Below are 20,336 nucleotides of genomic sequence, written 5' to 3' on the forward strand. Positions count from 1 at the left end.
GAGAGAGAGAGAGAGAGAGAGAGAGAGAGAGAGAAATAGACTTACTGATCTCAGACTTGTAGGACTCAATTTGTTCGCCCAATGTTTTGGCATCTTGCACGGCCTTTTTCTTTTCCTCTTCCAATTTTTGTATGGTCTGTGGTCCCGTCTTGGCCGCACTCTTTCGCAACAATTTCATCTCTTTGTCTATGTCAACGATTTTCTTTTGCAATTCAGCAATCTCTTTGTCTTTTACGATCGTACTTTTGGATAGAAGAGTTGGCGTTTTTGGCGCCTCACGCAATTCCTTCACTTGATTTTTAATCGTTTTATTCTCTTGCTCCAGCTCATCGACTTTACGTCGTAACTGGGACGATTCTTGTTCGTTTAAGTCAAGTAAAACGCGAAGCTCAGCCGGATCCTCTTCATCAGAAATTCCCTCATCTTTATCAGAAGCATCGACTGTCAGGCGAGACGGTGCTGTGGGACTCAACTTTCGACCTTTCAATTGTTTACCGAAAAAAAAATGAAAAGAAAATTAGAAAACGCTCATCATTAAAAATAGACAAACATTTGACGAACAAAAAAATGAAACAAAACCAAGAACAATTTAGCCGGAAACTAATGTGTTTACATGAATTTGCCATTTCCGTTTATAAAACAATTCAACACGCCACAAATTCACACTCACTCCGAGCTTTTGTTGCCATCTTTTTCAATTGCACCATCAGCGATTCATTTTCATCTTCGATGCGTAATACTTTTTTGCGTAGACTTTCGGCTTCCTCTTCGGCAAATTTAAGCTGCTCTCTGATGTCAGCCTCCCGTTCGATTGAATCTTGCAGGTCACGCATTAATTGCTGCGGATCTTCCTGTGAACTGCCTCGAGTAAGAGTGGAACGTGACATTTTCCCATCGACCGAATTGGATTTTCCAATCGAACTGAGCATTGGCTTTCCGTTTGGACTTGTTTGTTGCACCTTTTCTGCTTCAACCTGCGAACATTCAGTGATTTTGCTTAGTTATTTCATTTTTTGTGTAACAAAATTTCAATGAGTTTTTTTTAATAGAAATTCCAATCATATTTAAATCGTACCTGCATTTGTTGTAATCGATCGTTGGATATCCGAAGCTCTTCTTCCAATTGTTTAATTTGACTAATCAGTGCTGCCGGTGCTGATGATTGTTTTTCTGCCTCCAATTGTTCGATTTTCCGCTCCGATTTTTTCAACTTGAACGATAAAATGCGGCAATTCTTCTGTGTCATTTCCATTTCTTTTTTCATATTCGTGTATTCGTTGGCTTGATCTTCACGAAAATTATCCTGTATTTCGTCGATTTCGTCTTCCATGCTTTTCAATTCTTTTTTTATCTCATTGTTTTCATCCATCAGCTCTTCGCACAGCTGTTCGGCCGCTTGTAATTTTTTACGTAGTTCATCTTCGTCCGTTTTGGATGCTTTAATCGTGAGGCTCTTTTCGAGATCTTTGATTTTCGTTGTCAAATGCAATTTTTCATATTTTAAATCCTCCAACTGTCGACTCAAGTCATTAATTTTGAACTGCAATTTAGCCGTGTCATTTGATGCCAGTTGATTTGCTGCTTTGTCGGTGAATGTCAATCGCCGCTGTGCAATCTCATTTTTGTCATCATTTTTACGACGTGCTTGAACCAGCTCAGCACTTAACTTTTCCATATCTTCGACGGGATTTGTGGCTGACTTTGATTTCGATAATTCCCTACCCTGCAATATGATGATGACATTTATTTTTGACATTCCAACGACAAAAAATGCAGAAAAATATTGAAATGTTCAAGAAAATGACTCACTATTGAGTAGCTACGTTTCGAATCAGTTGAATCGGTACGGTTTCGTGGCGAAGGTGATTGCTCCCTGTCAAAGAGAAAATAAATATTTTCGAAATACTCATACAGATCAGTTTCGCAACAATTTTTCAGCGACTCACTTTTCGGTACTCGATTGACGCGATCGCAACTCTCGTTCGATACTGTTTTGTTTTTTGAGTAGTTGCATTTTACGTACACGCTCGGCCAAGGAATCATTTCGGGTAATTGTCAAGTCTTCGGAGTCTTGTTTTGTTGGCGGTGGCCGAGGCGGTTTTCGTAATGTAAACGATTCTTCGACTTGAGGAATCTCTGGGAGTGCAGAAGTATGACGACGTCGTGGTAACGCTACACTTATCTCAGTGGATTGAGTTTCAACGGATGGCGGTGGTGGTGCTGGCTTTTCATTCTCATCCATATCCGGCGTTGAGGTCCATGAAATTGGCCGTCTTCGTCGAGGAGGTGCTATCGTGAAATATTGAAATTTAACGCTCGGTTGAACATAACACAAGGTGCGTATCAAATTGAGTGGTATAGAATTGGCTTACGAGCTTCTTTATCGGGTGTTACTGATAAATTGGACGTTGACGTCCAGCTTCGGTCTGTTGGTTTTTCTGATTGAGCTCTGATTTGGATGGTAAAAAAAATGCACCCAATTAACACCATTTTCCATTTAAAAAGTGGAACTCCACTTATTGTTCAGGTTCTTTTTTTTCATTTTGGTTCTTTTTTTTCTTCTTTTTTCTTTTTCATTTCTATAATTAAAACCACATCTTTGAAACACCAAATTTAATTTGGTTCAGACTTATTCACGAGCTCACACTTTTTTACACAGTCACAATTTCTACCGTTTTTTTTCTTCTACATTTCATTGAAATTTTACCGTGTTCTTGATGGGTCCGAGAGGCTGGGTGACGATATGGTGATATCTTCAGCTCGTTTTACGCCGTGATCTTTGTAATCCCGGAAGCATCGTTTGCATCGTGTCGGCCATCGAACTTGTGGATGAAAACCTAACGGACATAGCTGATCGCCTTTTGAGACCGGGTATAAATGATGCATGTTTCAACTAAAAGCCAATTTTTTCCGATATTTCGTTTCTTCTTCTATTTTTTTTTCTATCCCAAAAAAATATTCGAAATTACACAAACAGAATTCAACATCCTGTTTTCATCGTATTATTTTTTTATGTTTGTTATACATCATCTGGTGATAATTTGCCAGTTTGGATTAGCTTTTAGCACTTGACATCATTCTATCACTCATCAAAGCAGCACATTTTCGTACCTACGCGTCATTGGAACTTTTGACCACTGCCACTGCTTATGATTTATAAACACACCGAACAAAAAATTTCGTCGTAAAAAGTGTCACTGATAAAATAGATAAATTAATTTCGTCATAAACCGCGAACCGACCAACAACAAAGAAAAAATGATATAAAAGGCTTAACACATTAAAAAAAACTTGAATGAATTTGTGAGAAAATAACAACGAATTTTGTTTTTGTTTTTTTTTTCGATGCGAGATGTTCGTTTGCTTGTTTTCAGCTATTTACTTGCGTTTTTCGTTGCTGAATTTGCCTTTGTGCGCGCTCTATTTTTAAAAATATATTGGACTATATTATTTTCTATTTATAAGCACGGTACATGTCGAGTAAGGCACCATACGCCGATCAAACCCGTCTGTTGATCGCTGCACAACTGAATTCGATGTGAAAAGAAAGAATTTTTGCAGAAAAAAAAACTTTTGTTCGTTTTTTTCTCAGCTTAAAATTCGATTTAAATTTAATGGGCACTCTTCTATGAAACTTAATAACCGATTTCCGCCCGACAAGTTCAGATCACAAGTTTTTCAATCGCGTCGTTTTTTTTCTTCAATTTTAACTCAAAAATTGTGTAGTCGAATGAATTTTCATAGAAAATAATACTGTGCGATAAATACGTTTTTCGTGTTTAAAATGTATGGCAGGACAAGATCGACTGGCAGCAGGCTGATCAATGTGTGTCTAGATCTGTGCGCGAATTTGACCGATCGACGTAAATTTTGGATCGAACCCGAAACCGAAGTGATCGAGCGACATGCGCATAAATTAGCAACTCCAAATGCGCATGAACCATTCCGTTCGGAGGAGAAATTTTCTGCTTTTTTTTTGGCTGAACCCAATCGCTCAATTTCGTCTAAACCTCATCTTGCTCTGCTGGGCTACCCATCAAATAAAACAAACGGCTTTTTTTTACGTACATTGTGCTTTAATTTAATACAAAAATATATATAATTTATTGGCTTGTTTGATTTCTTTTCGTTTACAGATATGGATGATTTTCTTTGTAAATTTTTGTAAAGTATCTACAAAATTTTGGGTAAAAAAAATCGTATCAAAAGAGAAATGCTTGGTCGTGTTTTTGTTTTCCTGTAAAAATGGAAAGTACAACTTAAAAGCTACGACGAAGAAGAACAAAAATGTATAAAGAATTACATTCGATTTGGATATAGATGTGATTGACGACGATATGTACAGGCAAATAATAATAATATTGTAGGTAAATGTTGCGCGAATGTGTTTCGCTGACGACAATCTGCTACTGCTGCTGCACGGAATGCTTCATGTAATAAAATTGATAAGGTGCCAGAACATGCGAACATGCGCATTTTTAAGATATTGTACATTCACAGCACATCATTGTGTAGTACAGACACTTAACGGCTTTGTCTTCTTTCGTCTTTTTGCACGTTGATCTCGGTTTGAAACCGTTCTGATGCGACAATTTCGGTTGACCGTCCAAGTCATCGAGACGCTCGATCGAGTCGAAATCATTCTGTGCCATTGGAAAAATAGAGAAAAACAAGGGGGAAACCATTAGTCGGCATACAAAAACAAAACAGTTCAAGGATGATGATGATATTAGAATTTCGATTAGAATGGATGTAATTGAAATTAGAACCAAAAAAAAAGAAAGAAAGAAAGAAACTTCTCCGATCTATTCGCTAGCAAAAATGCCAATTTGAAATTGTGTGTTTACTTTGGTGTAATCGCGTCCAGCCCGTTTGTCATCACCATCACCAATCGTTGAGTGTGCGCTATTTTCTTTAGCCGATGTTAGACTTTGTAGACTATCTCTTATATTGTACACTACATACCGTATGTCCTTAATTACACACTATATATATACATACATACAAAAATAAATGCTGTGAATTATCTTGAATGATAAGGCTAAACGGATTAATTGTGCATAGATTCAAGTGAAAAACTGAAAACTGTGCAACCGATATGGAATGGGGTTTTAAAAATTTTGGTTTTAATGAGAAATAGGGAAGAAAAAAAAACAAAAGAAGAGAGCAAAAAAGGTCGGGTGTTTCGTGTGTATATGTTTGTGATGTATGTTGATGAATATTTACTTTTTCTAATTTGATTTCGGAATCGGATTCGGAACAGTTGTCAATGTTGACAGTGGCCACACCCAGTGAAGCGCTCGGCAAGACGGTCGACGTTGGTGTCGGTGTCGGTGTCGACGATTTGATAAGATCAACTTTATCGTCTTTGTCACTGGAATGTATGAAAAAAACAATGAAAAAGAAATGTTTTTGAAAAGGTGGGAGACAAACATGGAAACAGGTTCATTGAACTCACCCGCCAGTGGCGATATCGTCTTGTGACTTTGAGCCGCCCAAGCTCCAAGGCTCATTTTTGCGGTCGGCATGCTTGTGTTCGATGTTGTAATTGCTTGGCTTGTAAACACCTTTGTCGTGATGCTTTTTACGTAAACCGGGAATCCAAAGAATTTTTATGCCGCTGCCACTTTTGCTTTTTGGCTGCGACGATGACATTGAATATGAGCTCGGTGAAAATGAGCTAGCGCCGCCACCACCACCGCTGCTGCTACCAACACTGCTACTTTTGGCTTTTGGTAGTGCCGGTGCTTTTGGTAGTATTGGCAATGATCCGCCGCCACCTCTATTTTGTGCTGGTCCCGGCATCTGAAATACACAAAATTCCCATTGATTAACCCGTCAAATTTAACGTTCCAAATAATTTTTTTGCCATTTTTTTTCTATTCAAATCGCACAACTCAAAGAGTTGAAAAATGATGCAACTCTTTGGGGAAAAAAACCGATCGAATTACTGGTTTTTCGTGCTGCACAAGATCCCACCGAAATTATGAAAAACTCAATTAAATTTAATTGCAACGTTCGTCGAATGGATGGTACATAACGAAAAAAAAAATCTTGCTCTCGTGACCATTGATTGGAATATTCAACTTGACTGCCTCCAACTGGGTTTTTGATTAATTTTTATTTATTTAATTGAAAGTTTCACGTAAAGCCGTGTATACGACTAAAATAGAACAAACGGTCTTTAAATGGAGAGCTGTTCACTCGGTTCACACACAGCGTCGCGAATTCTTGTAGTTCGTTTTTTTTTTTGTGTTGTCGAGCCTATTGCTTTCCAGCGAAACGACTGGATTAACGAAATCCGATAAAATTGATTGCAAAATCGTTGAGCCCAGTCGTCGAATACACAAATACTTTGACTTGAAACTTCTTTGTACAGAAGAGTGTTTGTGCGGTCGTCTACACAAAAGAGAGTTACTTCATCAAATACAGCTCATGAAATACACGGAATCGAACATTTGAATGTGTGTTATTTATTTGATGTTCGATCGTTTTGCGCTTTGTTTGCCAGCTGTAATTTGTTGTGCACATTTTGCACGCATTCGATGCGATAAATAATTCATGAAATGTTAGCTCAAATAATTTATATCACTTACTTCAATAAAATAAAAAATAGTAGCGCCTAGTGCTAATGACTAAAACTCGAAATGTTCGGGATGGATATTCCAAGATTTCAATTCCGAGACGATGTTGTTCGCTCTTTATCGTCAAATTCGTATCATTTTATTCTCGAATCGAGAATAGTTTGAGCTAAAATACGTAAACTAAATGATGCCAAATTGATATTTTCACGTTTAATCGCTTAAAAAAATCACTTATGAGTCACGATACGCAAAATATTTCCCAACTCGTTTCACCCGAAAACATCAGAAGTGTGTGTGTGTGTGTGATTTCACGAGCAAAACTGGAATTTCTCTCCCAAAAATAAATGGAATGTGTGAACAAATTTCTTGTTATGGCTGGTTCAATACCAATTGACATAGGCCCGATAATTTTGAACGCAAAAGATGAACGCACTAATTTCACATTGATCGCTTGTAATTGATAATTGATAATTGTTGATTAATTATTATAGACAAATGAGGAAAAAAAGGACTTAATAATTTGCGTACCGAACGAGAATTAAATTAAATTGGCAAACAGCCTTTTTAACACAAGCAACAGGTATGTGATTACGTCGAACAGAATGTTTTTTTTTTTTAATGTCGTGAGATTTCGATTCACAGACGCACGATAAAAAAATATGTATAAAATACAAACAAACCGAATCGCTTGGCCGAGAAAGAGTGAATATAAAGAAGCGATATTGTTATATTTGTCAAAATTACCTTGAACGTTTTGTCATGATGGTTGCTTATGCACACACACCAACACACCAATACACGCGCGCACACCGCACACACAGACAAATCCACCGTAAACACATCGCTGAATGTGACTTCAACTAGCGCATACTAGTGCTACGTCAAATATGCGTCTGCCGTTCTCGATTTCACAATACATACACACAGAGACACACAAGTTCACATTGTGCAGATGGGAGAGACGAAATATTTGCAATATATAGACACATATTTTCAATGTTCAAACGCAACCCAATATTCAAATATGTATTGTGTATGGCTTGAACTCATTCCGCTGTGATTTCGTCGATGTCATGTTTCTTCATGGAATACACACAGAACGAGAGCGAATAGTTTTGTTCATTTGTAGGGGACATGCCACACAAACGATGCGATGTGATCATCGATGTGCGTTTGTATGCTTTGCTGTCACTGCTTACACCATTCCACACTCATTTCCCATGAACAGCTGACAACACTGAACGATTCGTCTTGCGTCTATGACTTTTTTTTATTGCTTCCTCGAATTTACATTCGGCTACTGCGTGTTGAAAGGTTTTTCGATGTTTCGTTGTTTTGCCCATTTCACCGTTGCCGATTTGACACAAATTGAAAATCGAGACACAGACAAAAAATGAGGGAAAATGCTATTTTTATATCTTCGCTTTATTCATTTATTCAAATGAAAACATCGTGATAAAACTGTCACATTGAGTATGCTCATTTGGAAATCACAGTGATTTATTGAGTTGGAGTTAATTTTTTTTTTAATTTGTAAATTTTATTGGATTAATGAAATACATTCAGGTTTTGATGTCCAAATTATTATAATCACAATTTAACAATTGCCTTTTCAAACGTTGTTTTCGTTACCTTGAAAATAAATACCTGTAGCGTTATTTCAAATCCATTCGTAACTGTTTAACTTACGTTTCAATTTTTTCAAGCCATCCGTTTTTAATTGTTTGAAAATAATTATTGGCAGTCTATTTGTTGGCTGTCTAATGTCCAATTGTGGCTTTTGACCAGATTAAATCGATTCATAAATGATCTATAACGGTCGAACTGATTTCTCCGTTAACATCATCGGAGTAACAATCGACACCCTGTGGTGCATTCTTCTTCGAAACATCCGCCCACCGACTCGGTTCAATTGTAAGATAGCATGATCAAAACCTGAATCAATTGTAGTACAATAACATTTGCCTTCACATTCAGCAATTCCGAGAAAATTTCAATCACTTTGCATCCTTTTATTTTGGTAATTTGATCCACCAGATTTCGAACAGCTCCAGCGGCTGCCAATACAGCACTCGCCCGCTTTAGCTTGGAATTTTCCTGATAAATAAAATTGAGCTCAACGACGGCGTATGTATGTGGGAATGGAGAGATAATCACATTCGGTCTGAAAATGGTGCACCAACCTAGTGCATAATAGCATCATAAAGATAAGCGACATTTCTCGATTCGATAATTCTGCGCAAAAGTGAATTTGAAAATAATAATAATCTTTCATGCATCCGTTCAGTTCTATATTCGTTTTACTTCATAAAATACCGGCCGGAATGTTCAACAAGTCATTGTCAGTGATTTTTCATACACCACAAACACTTACAAAGAACAAACAGCGATAAACAGTTACATTCATTTGGTATCGAATGAAGAGGAAACAAAAACACGAGACAGACCGATTACTGTGACTCAGTCGGTGTGCACTACTCGCACGCAAATGGAAACAAGTGTTAGAAAAATTGTGTATACAGTGCGAATCGTGTTGTGGCTTCGATCGTGCGTGTGTGTGTGTGTGTGATAAACAATTGACGGACACCGATTTTGCATGGATCCTTGCGACGATTTCGTGTAGATTTCTGCCGCTCTTTTTGTGTTTCACTTTCATTCTGTCGCACACCAACCAATCAGTCACAAACAGTTTTCGGTGGATGAACGACATTGCTTGAATGCATAACGATACAACACACTTTAGAATTCGACTTCAGTTTTAGTCTTATAAACAATACACAATATAATAATAATCGATTAGAAAACTGTATATGGTGAAACAGTGAATTATTACTATCAGAAACGAATAAAGTTCAATTGGTTTGCCAGTGAGCATAACGTAAGTAAAAATTGATTCTAAATTGTATTAAATTATGTAGATGAGGTCATTTTCTCGATATTGAACATCAGTCGATGAAAAGCATACAGATTGACATCAGTCATTGTAGTGTTATGTTGAAAAAATTTCAAATTCTCTTTCACTTAAAACTAAAGTTTTTATTCCGTGATTTCTCGGACGAATCAGTGTTTTGTTAGGTATGACGCTAGTTTTTGTTAGTTGTTGTGAAATTCAAGACATTAAATATGCCGACTCCGACAATTTGTCCGCCATTTTCGTTCCACTAATTCTCATAAAATGATTCGTTATGTTCGTTCACTGTTCGCTTCCAAGAATCCATAAAAAAGCATAACGGATTGACTGCGCGCACAGCTCATTCGAACGCAGTGACGTTTGTTAGGTTTTTTGAGCGTTTAGAATGTAAACTGAGTATTTTTTCAAAACTTTTAACCTTGTAGAACTTGAAATCTGCATTGCTACGTGCAAGATAATTTCATCGCTTTTTTGGATACTGAACCATACTTGGTTGTGTGATATTCAAATGAGTAAATCACTTCAAAACAATCTCAGTACAATATTCTAGAATTCGTTTATAACAATGGCACACAAAGAAAAAAGAATCCAACCTATATAAATGTAGCACAGGTAACATGATAAAAAACGTTTTTATTTTTGTCCGGCTTTGAGCATTTGCTATCGTTAATCGGGATATGTTCAATAAATTGCCGTTAATATAAAATATTACATTGTTATGAAGCGCTGCATCGTCTCATGATAAAGAGAAAATGCCATTAGGTCAAAAGTTTTACAATGTACACTTGACTTGATAAAATCAATAAGTCCTCTTTGAATGGCTCGCCTATGATAACGTTATCTGGAAACAATTTTTTTTCCTTTGGAGTTTAATGCCAGTACAATTGTTTTCTCAATTTATCAACAGGCTCAACCGCATTCGAAAATGGATGAGAATACTGAATCGGACGCTTCAAATTCAGAGGACAAACTATTGCACCATGTGATTCTATCACGGTGGTTGCCGCAAGAAAATCCATATCACCTCGAAGATGGAGAAACATTGATGAAGCGAATGATTGAAAATGTTGAAAATCTGGCGGAATGGATACCATCAAAAACGGTTGAATTGTTCGAAAGGTTAAAGAGGATCAATCTTGAATGCACAGAAAGCGTTATCTCAGAAGAGATCGCTAGTTTGAAACCAGGTGATACATTTGCCATGTTTGTACGCCGACAAAACTGTGTCATCATGATTCACGTTTTAACCGATGCAAAATTGAATGGCGAACTGTCACCCAACACCATTGTGGCCACATTCCCGGGTAGATTACATTCACGCGAGATTTATGAGCATGACAGTGACATTGAGGTAATTTTTTTGGGCTTTGATTCTTTTTTTTTCTATACAGCAATTCATTAAAACTCATTACAATTGGTACGTACAGTACAACTATCCGCAGAATGCAGTCAAAGTGGATTTCTCGCAAATGTTACGCTCGGAAGAGTTTGCAAATCAGTTGTGTTTACTGTGTGAACATTTACCGATTGAAGAGAGCAAAAAACGGAACCATGTATCCAAGTGGCTTCTGACAGTATTAACGAATGAAAGAAGTACAACGGCTTCGCCAGAAGAATTCCCAATTATCACGAAAAAGGTTCGAGACGTCAAAGTTGGTGAAACAAAAGTCAACTACTTTCAAAGATGTGCCGTTTACATGAGTGTAAAAGTGATGCTACAGCACAGCCTAACCATGCATTTGGGTCCTGAAACTGGAAAATTCATCTATAAAATTGTGATGCTGAAGTTTTTAATCGCGATGTGTACATCTTACAAATATTCAGAATGTGATACGTTCAATATCGATTTACTATCGCAAATGATTGCCAAATTGGGTCGACGCATTGAAAAGTTATCCGAAAATGTGCCAGACAGTATTGCTGAGTCTCTAGAATATAACGAGTTTTATAATGTATCGATTGATGATGCAAAGCACACCATTGCAGTCATTCGTTCGAAAATAAACGATCGAATTCAACGAATTCAGTTTGAAGATGAACAAAAGTCCCGATTGCGTCCATTGAGAGACTTGAATTTCGAGGCAGACACCTGCCACACAATGCCAAGGCTACGCGAGTATTTGGGTGAAAGACTGACAGAAATGCCACAAAGCGCAAGTCATTCCAGGTAAGGTATTCATTGCATTATTGGGCATTTTCATTGGATCAACGAGTCAATTGAACCGAAAAAATTTAGAAAATTGATTCTTTTCTAATAATGTGACTGAAATATTCTTTTTAGGTATAGCGTGAAGCCTTATCGACGCTACCAAAATCGACGCCATACTGGTTCTCAAGCACATGCACCCGCTGGTCACGATGAAAAATTCTATTGGATCGGATATGAGAACTATGTTCTACACGAGATGTCACGAAAAGACGAAGAAATGTGTGCTCAAGAAATGCGTCAACAGCTCATCGACTACAGAGAGTATGCCGAAGAAAAGTATAAGAGAGATCCGGTAATGTATAGCAGACTGATTTTGGTCCATTTGAAGCTGATTGCAGTGCTAGATCGCCGCGCAACTATGGAATATCCATTGCTTAAAAAGCACCGTAGCTGCATTAATTCCAATATATTCTCATCATTGTTGCTGCTTCAACGCATTGATATGGAAACGGCACTTCATTTGGAGAAGTATTTCCGTATGCGAAACGAAAGTGCATTCAATCCGGGTTTGATCGAAGAAAAAATGGTGAGTGAAGCATCGTTTTCGGTGAAATTCGCACGTGAAAATGCTGAAATCAGGAAAGTTCGAGATGAAATTTTGAAATTGGATGAAGCCAATATACAAAGTCAGAAGGCGAGATGGTCACAAGGCCGTGAAAAAGTGGAAAAGATCCGTGAGCAAGCAAATCGATTGGGATGCACGTTTCTAACTGACAGCTCTGGCGATACTTTTCATGCTGGAAAATGTAAACGATGCCATTTACATCATGATGCCAAAAAGGTACGTTTCTATGGAAAATAAACATCCAAATCGGTTGGACAACCAATTTGAATACGTTCATTACCTTTGGCAATCAAATAAAATAAGGAAAAAATTGTCAGAATTTAAAATTCAAACAAATCTTTGAACAGACCAATTGATACATATCAATTTAACTCAAATCCTCAGGTACGAATAGAGCAGTACGAGCAATTGTTGCCAAAAGAAGATTATCTACAGTTGGCCATTGCATTTGAGCTCCAAATCCCCGACACCATTGCATACTTGCGAGACATTCTCTACGGCTTTGTCAAGTTTTGTGCTGGAAAGCCCAGTATTCTGAATATCAAAGGCAATTGGGTCGAGTTCAATGATATTTCCCAGTTCAACGAGTCGGAGAGTAAATTTGTGACACTGGGTAGCACAAAACGACGTCGCTTAGAGTACATTCATGTTGATGAGCCATTCAAACGGTTGTACGTACAAAATTCATTCAATTGCACCTATCATGTACTCAACGAAGCCATTCCAACCTCACTGCCCGATGATGCCATTCAGGATGTGTGCACATTCAAAACGAATGGCGAGTACGCTGGCCTGCAATGGACTTTGAACAGCACATCGCACACGGAAAACCAAGTACTGTCGCGTCAATCGGAATGTCCGCAGAGCCTATCACTCTCTGAATACAAACATTTTGGCGCGCTTCGAGCCGATGGTCATCGATTACAGCTACGTAAGTTGTTCGCAATGATTGAAACGGAAGCGTTATCATTTGAGAAGGAATCGGTTTTGTCGCTGATTATGCAAACTCTGTGGGAATGTGGTGTGCGTGAAACTCACAGCGATTTCAGCGATTCAAAATTTTGTTCGGCCATGATTGAACTGCTCCGAAAATTTGTCAACCAACAGAAGGATAATTGGATGCACCCATTTAAATTGGTCATGGCCACATTGATATCGATTCGCATCTTCGAGATCAACGACGATGGCGCAATGGCCGATGAAATTGTTGGACTTTTGATCAGCATCCGAGGCATTGTTTGGGATTGGATTGATAAAATCTTCGATGTTATGCATAAAGCAAAGAATCCGACCGAAGCAAGTGAACGGGACTTACGCCTAAAACTCATCTACGTTGCAATTACGGGAAGCCTAACCTTTTCCATTTTTCCAAAGCACAAACACTACGAGAAGATTTTCTCAATTGGCAAAGATCTAAAACGACCGCATAAATCATGGTTACACTTCATCATTTCAATGCGAAACAATCTATTGCTGTACGAAATCAATGAGGATCAATTGCCATCGAATCTGCGAATGTTTCTTCGACTTGTCGAAATGTGTGGCCTGAATTTGGAACCAAAAATGCGCGACTTGATAACACAAGACGATTACGAAGTGTTTGAAGTGATTAAAATGCATTGGTGCGATGCCATCGAAACGGAAAGAAACACGAGAAAAATTGAGTTCTACCCCGAATCTCTGAATACATGTGAATTCAAAGCGATGATAAATACGGTACAAGCTACTGCAACCATTGATATCATCACTGGCATGTTTCTCGTGAATGGTTGGCCAATCTCACGTCTACCAATTGAAATTATGCAGGATGAATCATATCAGCGTGTGTTTGGAAACGTAGCGCTCGAGGTTCAACCGAATGCTCAACATCGGTTCTGCACAATTCAACGGAACACCGAATTTCGGTACGAATTCCAAAAGTTTAACGATAGCATCATCATAACGGAACGCAATGCAAACGGCTCAGATCGTGAGCTCATCCATCATAAAAACATGTATGGCGAATTTCCATTTTTACTTGTGCAAAACTACAGCCATTGGTGGAACAAGGATGGAAATTACATTGAATTTCGGCAAAGAACGTTCGGCCAAAGATTCGCATCGAAAGAGGCCAAAGTCGATTATCGACTCGACTTGAATACGAGTTATTTGATTGATATGCGAACACAGCAACGAATGCTGAACATAAAGAGTATGAGCTACAGAAGAATCGTGAAGCGACTGTCACGTTTGGAGCATCAACGATACATTCATGTGATGGAGGAAAGTGCGAATGTGATTAGCGTTGATTTGCTACGAATGAAATTGAAGTTCAAAATTGACTGTTCAGATGAAGACGAGGAACAAGGGCTCCACTTCGAATCGGTTGAATTCAGTGAAATGCGCATCAGTGACACACAGAATATTGGCACATTGTATGGACTCAACTATGGTTTAGTGCTGGAAAGCGATTCCGGATCGTCTACCAAACGGAAAATACTATTGATGCCAAACGGACAAATTCATAGTGAATGCACGGATTTGCATGTTTCCGTAGATATTGAAACTAAGAACAACACCAGAAGCCCACCATTTTTCCAGTATCAAGTTGATGAAATTGTCCGTCAGGTAATAGCCAGCAATAGCAGTCATGAATCTTGGTTTTATCTCGCCTACTTACATGCCATAACGTCACACGGTGAAATTGAACCGTTCACGAGAATGTCTGGCACAGAACGAGCACTACAAATTCTTCAGTCCGCTTTTGCATGGTCATCATCTCCGTACGAAACCGAAGCAATCAAAATGTTGAATGGAATTGCGGCATTGTCACCGATTCGAAAAATGGATGGTTATCATCAATGTATCACATGGCCAGAATATATTCCACCGCGTTCTGCGCAGGATTCCTTCATTTTCGTTGTAAAAAAGCTTCTTGAGGATAGTCAACGTTTGCATGGACTTCATTCCAATGCATCATCGGAAAAGCTAGATACTGAAACTGAATTGACGCTCAATAAACGAGAATATTGGCGGTGTCTTCCATTGCAGCCCAATTTGCGCGTGTCTGATTCATTCATTGAACACGAAGAGTTGAAAACATCGCTGCCCGATTCGGTTCCATTTTCATTCTCCACCAACACTGGCATCGTGTCCACTTTGTATCACACCAACAGCTTCCGAGTGCCAAAACCGAATTGGATGCAGTGCTTGACCAATCGACGCCAATTAAAGGGCATCACTTCGAAGGGATGCATCTCAAATATTCTGTATCACAGCGTTTACGAAGAGTTCCCCGACTTGTGGATTTCCCTATACGATGCCATTCGAAAGCAAGAATTGAACAACGAAGAGATCGTTTTGATATTAACCCTATTCTCTCATCAAAATAAAGAGTTCGGACAAGCGATTTTGGCATTACAAGCGGTTGCCATGAATTCAAATTTATTCGAAGACATCAAGCCACCACCAATTGCCGAATATAAGTTAGCATCGGGCACATACAGTGTCAGTCAATTGCACAGCGTACTAAGAAACTTGATTTATACAGGTGACGACAATGATAATTATGCCAAAGGTAATGAAGATGAACTCAAAGTAGATACGATTGTTGATCGATTGGCAGCGAAAATTGAAGAGAGTTGGCCATGCAGTTGGGTTAATTTGACCGATGAATTTTGCGATGTTGATGCTTTAAACGCCAATATAGTGGTTAACAACCAGCTTAGCATTTGGAATGAGAATCGCCAGTTGAATGAGTTCATCGAGAAAATTCATGAACGTTTTAAATCATTGCCAGAACAAACTCCTTATGTTGTGTTGGGACAATACTGTCCATTTGTGGAGCCACAACCGCAAAATTGGCCCAAATATGAAATCGATTTTGAAGAAAAAATTCGACAAAATGTCAACATACCAAACAATGTTATGGATGAAGCTAAAGCAGTATGGATTGAAAATGAACAAGAGCTGTCCAACTCGGCAGAGGACTGGTGGAAATTTATTGAGCTTTGTCTCACGTCTGATCAATCACAACATTTAGTTCAAGCTGGCTTGTTTCCGCGAATGGTGCCAAGTATGCTGTTGCCAAAAATATTGACCACCGACAAAGATGATCCATTAACAACGATAATCGGTGCCTGGGCTGTGACCATTGCTCGAGAACAACGCGACAAACGCATTGAGCACTATTCTCAAAGACCTGATCTCAAAGCCGACATGGATAGAGAGTTCGAAAATGTGCCGCATGTGAATTGGAAACCGAGTGAACGTCCCGAATGGTTGATTTTTGAGGTAGGTTCTTTTCATTTTTTGTTGTGTTTTTTCATTCTGTTGGATCGAATTCTATTTGGGAATTGGTTTGAATTTTTAGGTGGAACAAAACTTAACGATCCGAGAAATTCAAATTAAAGTGGCCGAACAAATGATTGAACCACCAAAGAAGCCGGGTGTCGATGCAAAACACTCGGTCATGCAATTGAACATGGGCGAAGGAAAAACGGCTGTGATTGTCCCAATTTTAGCTGCCATTTTAGCTGATGGCAATCAAGCATGCCAAATCACTGTACTGAAGTCATTATTTTCGAGAAATCAAAAGTTTCTGCGCCAGTATTTGGGCGGTCTATTGAATCGCAGAATTTACACCTTTCCCTGTCGTCGAGATATGCCAATCGTTCAGTATGTCGAGCATATACCAGAAATTTATGAAGAATGCAAAACGAACAAAGGTAAGGCTAACAATAAGTGAATCATGGCTTGTAAAATTGCTTCTTAATTCGATCACAATGTTAATTCAATATGAAATGCTGCTCTGCTGCAGGTGTCATTCTAACTTTGCCCGAATATCGGTTGTCGATGCAATTGAAGGCGTACGAGTCAATTCAAAAGGGTGAAATCGAAGCGGCTAAACACTTTTTGCACGTCCACAAATGGCTCAATGCAAATGTTCGAAACATATTGGATGAATCGGATGCAATTTTACAATCAAACTATCAGCTAATATACACCGTAGGCAATCAGCGACTGCTAGATGGTGGATCACTACGATGGTCTGTCATTCAAGCCTGTCTCAAACGAATTCCGATACACATGAAAACGCTGTACGAGAAATATGGTAAAGAAAAGATCGAGTTTGATGATAATTACATGAGAAACAAAGACATTTTCGGAGCATTGCATGTCAACCATCGGTCCGATATTTTCACGCCATGCCGTATTATCGATGAAGAAATTTTTGATCATCTGAAAGCCGCACTGGTCGAAGATTTCATTGGTGGTAGCATTGATGAAATTCCAGAAATTAGTGATCCATCGAAACAATGCTTGAAATATATCCTCACACAGAAAACGCTTGACAAAAGACCATCGCATTTGATTGAAAATTTCTCGTTGGCCGAGCAAAATATTCTCATGATTTTAAGCGGTTTGCTACGGTTTGAAGTACTTAAATTGGCGCTGACAAAGCGATGGCGCGTTAATTACGGTGTCGACAAAAAAGGTCAACGGAAAATGGCAATCCCATTCAAAGCGAAAGATGTGGCAGCAGATATGACGGAATTCGGTCATCCAGATGTGGCGATCTGCTTTACTCAACTCAGCTATTACTACTCAGGTAAAACTTCACTTATTTCTGCGTCGAGGAAAATGCAACGAAAAAGTTCATACTTTGATTTGTTTTATAGGCCTTGACGATGACCAAATGCATCAATTATTCGAAATATTGAAGAACAAACAGAATCCAGGTTCAATATATGGGAAATGGATACAAAGCATTCCACGAAAATTGGTTAATGGTACGATTTCAAAATACACGGGCATCAATTTGGACAATCCCAATCAACGTGATCAATTGCTGTTTCCAATGTTACGTTTTAACATGCATGTAATTGATTTCTGGCTGGATAACGTGGTCTATCCGTATGAAGCGAAAATTTTCGAGCAAAAATTGATGTGCACCACATGGGACTTGTGCAGGTAAACAACGTTCATTTTATTAACCAATTTTCCATTACGCATTCGGATAAACAATTGTAATGTTTCCAACTATTACAGTGATCAACTTGAGCATCGTGTAACCGGATTCAGTGGTACAAATGACACAAAAAACCTACTTCCAATGCCAATCGCTCAAAATGATCTCGACGAACTCGAAAGTACGAATGAGAATGTGCGCCAAATATTGCTGCAGCCGGAAAATCAATCGTACGAAAGTTTGCCGACAAATGTGAGCGCCAAGGAAATACTGGAGCGGTTGACAGAACGCAAAATCCCCGTTCTTTTGGACTCTGGTGCGTTAATGCTGGAATTGTCCAACGAACAAGTGGCCACCGAATGGCTGAAGATGACACCAGAAGCAACCTACGATGCAGCTGTTTATTTTGATTCACGTGACATTTTACAAACCATCGATCGCAATGGCACAGTCACCGAATTCGATTGTTCGGTCTATCGTGAGAATTTAAACCGATGCCTGGTGTATTTGGATGACGTTCATACTCGTGGAACGGATTTGAAATTTCCATTGAATTGGAAAGGCTGTGCAACACTATCGGGCGATATAACACGTGACAAAACCGTGCAATCTTGCATGCGAATGCGCCAATTGGGTACAAGTCATTCGATTTGCTTTTGGGCATCGTGTGAAGCTGATATTCGCATACGCAAACGGTGCAATCTATCAGCCGAAGATCCCGTTACAAATGAAAATGTCATCGAATTCATCAGTAGCAACAGCAAGCAATTGGAAACAGCAAATATGGTGCACTGGACAGCGGCCGCATTGAACTACACCAAGAAATTGATTGGACACAAACTGTTTGATGATGATACAACCGATGATGACAGCTCCATGGAACAGTTGTACGCGAAATGTGTCGACGATGAATTTGTCAACCTGATTGATATGTACGGTGACAAAGAAGAGGCATTGCTCACACAAATAGCGTGGTCGAAATTCGATAATATCACGTCCGAACATCGATCCCGAGCCAACAAAGAAATCAAATCATTCATACGTAAGATGCAAGACAATGTGGACGAGAAATTGAATGAGCTGGCACCGGATGTGAAGAAATTCTCCAATGCATTGGACGAAGAACAAGAAAAAGAATTAGAGCAAGAAATCGAAGAACAACGCCAAATTGAACGACCACCACCGGTTAAAGCAGCAACACCAATTTTCGATGAAAGTTTGAAAAAACTCATTCTGAATGGTGCAACTGAGGAATACATGAAGACACAGCGTTCTCTGATTTCCATCGCTGCAAGCCTCGGACACACGCAAATGTTCAAGCATTACAGGAGGGATAACAAAGAGGCCTGGGCCAAGCACATATTTGTCACAAAGGATTTTAAAACGGTGATCGACAGTCTGTCGCAGTCGTGTGACGAATTCTTACGTCCCGTTTGGTGGGTTGCACGCATCGAACATGCAAAGAATACCGACATTCTGGTACTGTTGAGCTCATATGAATGCAATCGTCTATTTTCGACGTTTCAAAAGAGCAGAAAATCCACGCTATTCATGTACCGGCCACGCATAAACAAAATGCACAGCAATTTGCTTGACGACATTAATCTGATGGTAACCGGAAAGGATGAAACCGAACTCATTGACATCGAAGATGAAGTTCAGATCGGTGTGTATGCAGGAATGATGTACTTTGAGAGTGGAGATGAGCAGAATGCGTACTGCGATTTCATGGGTCTTATTCCAAGGCCGAGAACGAAGGAGCTGGAACGAGCATTCGAAAGTGGTATAATCCAAACGAAGGGATATGTACCGATCGAGAAACGGCAATATTCAGAAGCGATCGCAAGTCGTGTTGGTCAATGCAAATTCCAAGATAATCCAGTTGATCTGGCCGTCAAATTGGTTGAAGCTCATCATCAAACACTGCTTAAGGAGTCGCATGTCGCTGCAATTTTGGAACGCAGCACCAAACTCATCGCTGACATTAACGATGATGAACACGACGACTAGCTCCAGTATTTCAACGCATTCTCAAAAAAAACAACATGTTTACTTACTTTATTTTGAAATAGCTTATGGACATTAATAAAAACATTTTTATTCATTTTTCGATACAT

General features: G+C 39.0%; 3 protein-coding genes across 9 annotated transcripts in view; 1 reads left to right on the forward strand and 2 right to left on the reverse strand.

The window, feature by feature from the left end:
* LOC129566135 (putative uncharacterized protein MYH16) overlaps positions 1 to 3,842 on the reverse strand; it is an 11,681-nt gene extending 7,839 nt beyond the window's left edge. The window contains exons 1-8 of one of the 3 annotated variants that reach the window (XM_055441763.1): positions 3,383 to 3,812; positions 2,708 to 3,197; positions 2,373 to 2,449; positions 1,947 to 2,289; positions 1,810 to 1,873; positions 1,076 to 1,723; positions 671 to 974; positions 46 to 480 (exon numbers count right to left, since the gene is read on the reverse strand). In XM_055441763.1, the coding sequence (XP_055297738.1) occupies positions 46 to 480; positions 671 to 974; positions 1,076 to 1,723; positions 1,810 to 1,873; positions 1,947 to 2,289; positions 2,373 to 2,449; positions 2,708 to 2,886 (2,050 nt within the window). In that variant the 5' untranslated portion in view covers positions 2,887 to 3,197; positions 3,383 to 3,812. Of the gene's footprint in view, positions 1 to 45; positions 481 to 670; positions 975 to 1,075; positions 1,724 to 1,809; positions 1,874 to 1,946; positions 2,290 to 2,372; positions 2,450 to 2,707 lie in introns of all 3 variants that reach the window. The other 2 variants (XM_055441762.1, XM_055441764.1) reach the window with 2 other exon arrangements.
* Positions 3,843 to 4,054: 212 nt separating this feature from the next.
* On the reverse strand, positions 4,055 to 7,375 carry LOC129566154 (uncharacterized). Of its 5 annotated transcripts, XR_008687704.1 has the most exons (6): positions 6,597 to 7,287; positions 5,459 to 5,805; positions 5,227 to 5,374; positions 4,848 to 4,985; positions 4,304 to 4,643; positions 4,055 to 4,237 (listed from the first exon to the last, which is right to left on the reverse strand). XR_008687704.1 is itself a non-coding variant. In XM_055441795.1 (5 exons), exons 2-5 carry the CDS (start codon positions 5,803 to 5,805, stop codon positions 4,479 to 4,481), a joined length of 798 nt encoding a protein of 265 aa, XP_055297770.1. In that variant the 5' UTR covers positions 6,597 to 7,375; the 3' UTR covers positions 4,055 to 4,478. The 5 variants fall into 5 exon arrangements, 4 of the variants coding, with proteins under 4 accessions (XP_055297770.1, XP_055297771.1, XP_055297772.1 ...); XM_055441795.1 differs by having other exon boundaries at positions 4,055 to 4,643; positions 6,597 to 7,375; XM_055441796.1 differs by having other exon boundaries at positions 4,055 to 4,643; positions 7,113 to 7,288.
* Positions 7,376 to 8,380: 1,005 nt separating this feature from the next.
* Positions 8,381 to 20,335, forward strand: LOC129566134 (uncharacterized). The gene is made up of 9 exons (XM_055441761.1): positions 8,381 to 9,462; positions 10,403 to 10,846; positions 10,923 to 11,662; positions 11,777 to 12,485; positions 12,654 to 16,541; positions 16,621 to 16,975; positions 17,068 to 17,859; positions 17,930 to 18,221; positions 18,300 to 20,335. Exons 2-9 carry the CDS (start codon positions 10,421 to 10,423, stop codon positions 20,227 to 20,229), a joined length of 9,132 nt encoding a protein of 3,043 aa, XP_055297736.1. The 5' UTR covers positions 8,381 to 9,462; positions 10,403 to 10,420; the 3' UTR covers positions 20,230 to 20,335.
* The last annotated feature ends 1 nt before the right edge of the window (position 20,336 follows it).

This window comes from Sitodiplosis mosellana, unplaced genomic scaffold (assembly GCF_009176505.1).
Source record: "Sitodiplosis mosellana isolate CC-2019 unplaced genomic scaffold, AAFC_SMos_1.0 Smas_scaffold_3, whole genome shotgun sequence".
Taxonomy (NCBI): domain Eukaryota; kingdom Metazoa; phylum Arthropoda; class Insecta; order Diptera; family Cecidomyiidae; genus Sitodiplosis; species Sitodiplosis mosellana.

What these genes read in the sequence shown, in the direction of transcription:
- LOC129566154 (XM_055441795.1), bottom strand. Translation starts at nt 5,805, where the DNA reads ATGCCGGGACCAGCACAAAATAGAGGTGGCGGCGGATCATTGCCAATA. An exon ending in CCGAAATCAAATTAGAAAAA is followed by an intron (nt 4,986 to 5,226) that starts GTAAATATTCAT and finishes GTATATATATAG; the next exon opens with TGTGTAATTAAGGACATACG. An exon ending in CTGGACGCGATTACACCAAA is followed by an intron (nt 4,644 to 4,847) that starts GTAAACACACAA and finishes CCAATGGCACAG; the next exon opens with AATGATTTCGACTCGATCGA.
- LOC129566134 (XM_055441761.1), top strand. Translation starts at nt 10,421, where the DNA reads ATGGATGAGAATACTGAATCGGACGCTTCAAATTCAGAGGACAAACTA. An exon ending in AGCATGACAGTGACATTGAG is followed by an intron (nt 10,847 to 10,922) that starts GTAATTTTTTTG and finishes TGGTACGTACAG; the next exon opens with TACAACTATCCGCAGAATGC. An exon ending in TACATCATGATGCCAAAAAG is followed by an intron (nt 12,486 to 12,653) that starts GTACGTTTCTAT and finishes TCAAATCCTCAG; the next exon opens with GTACGAATAGAGCAGTACGA.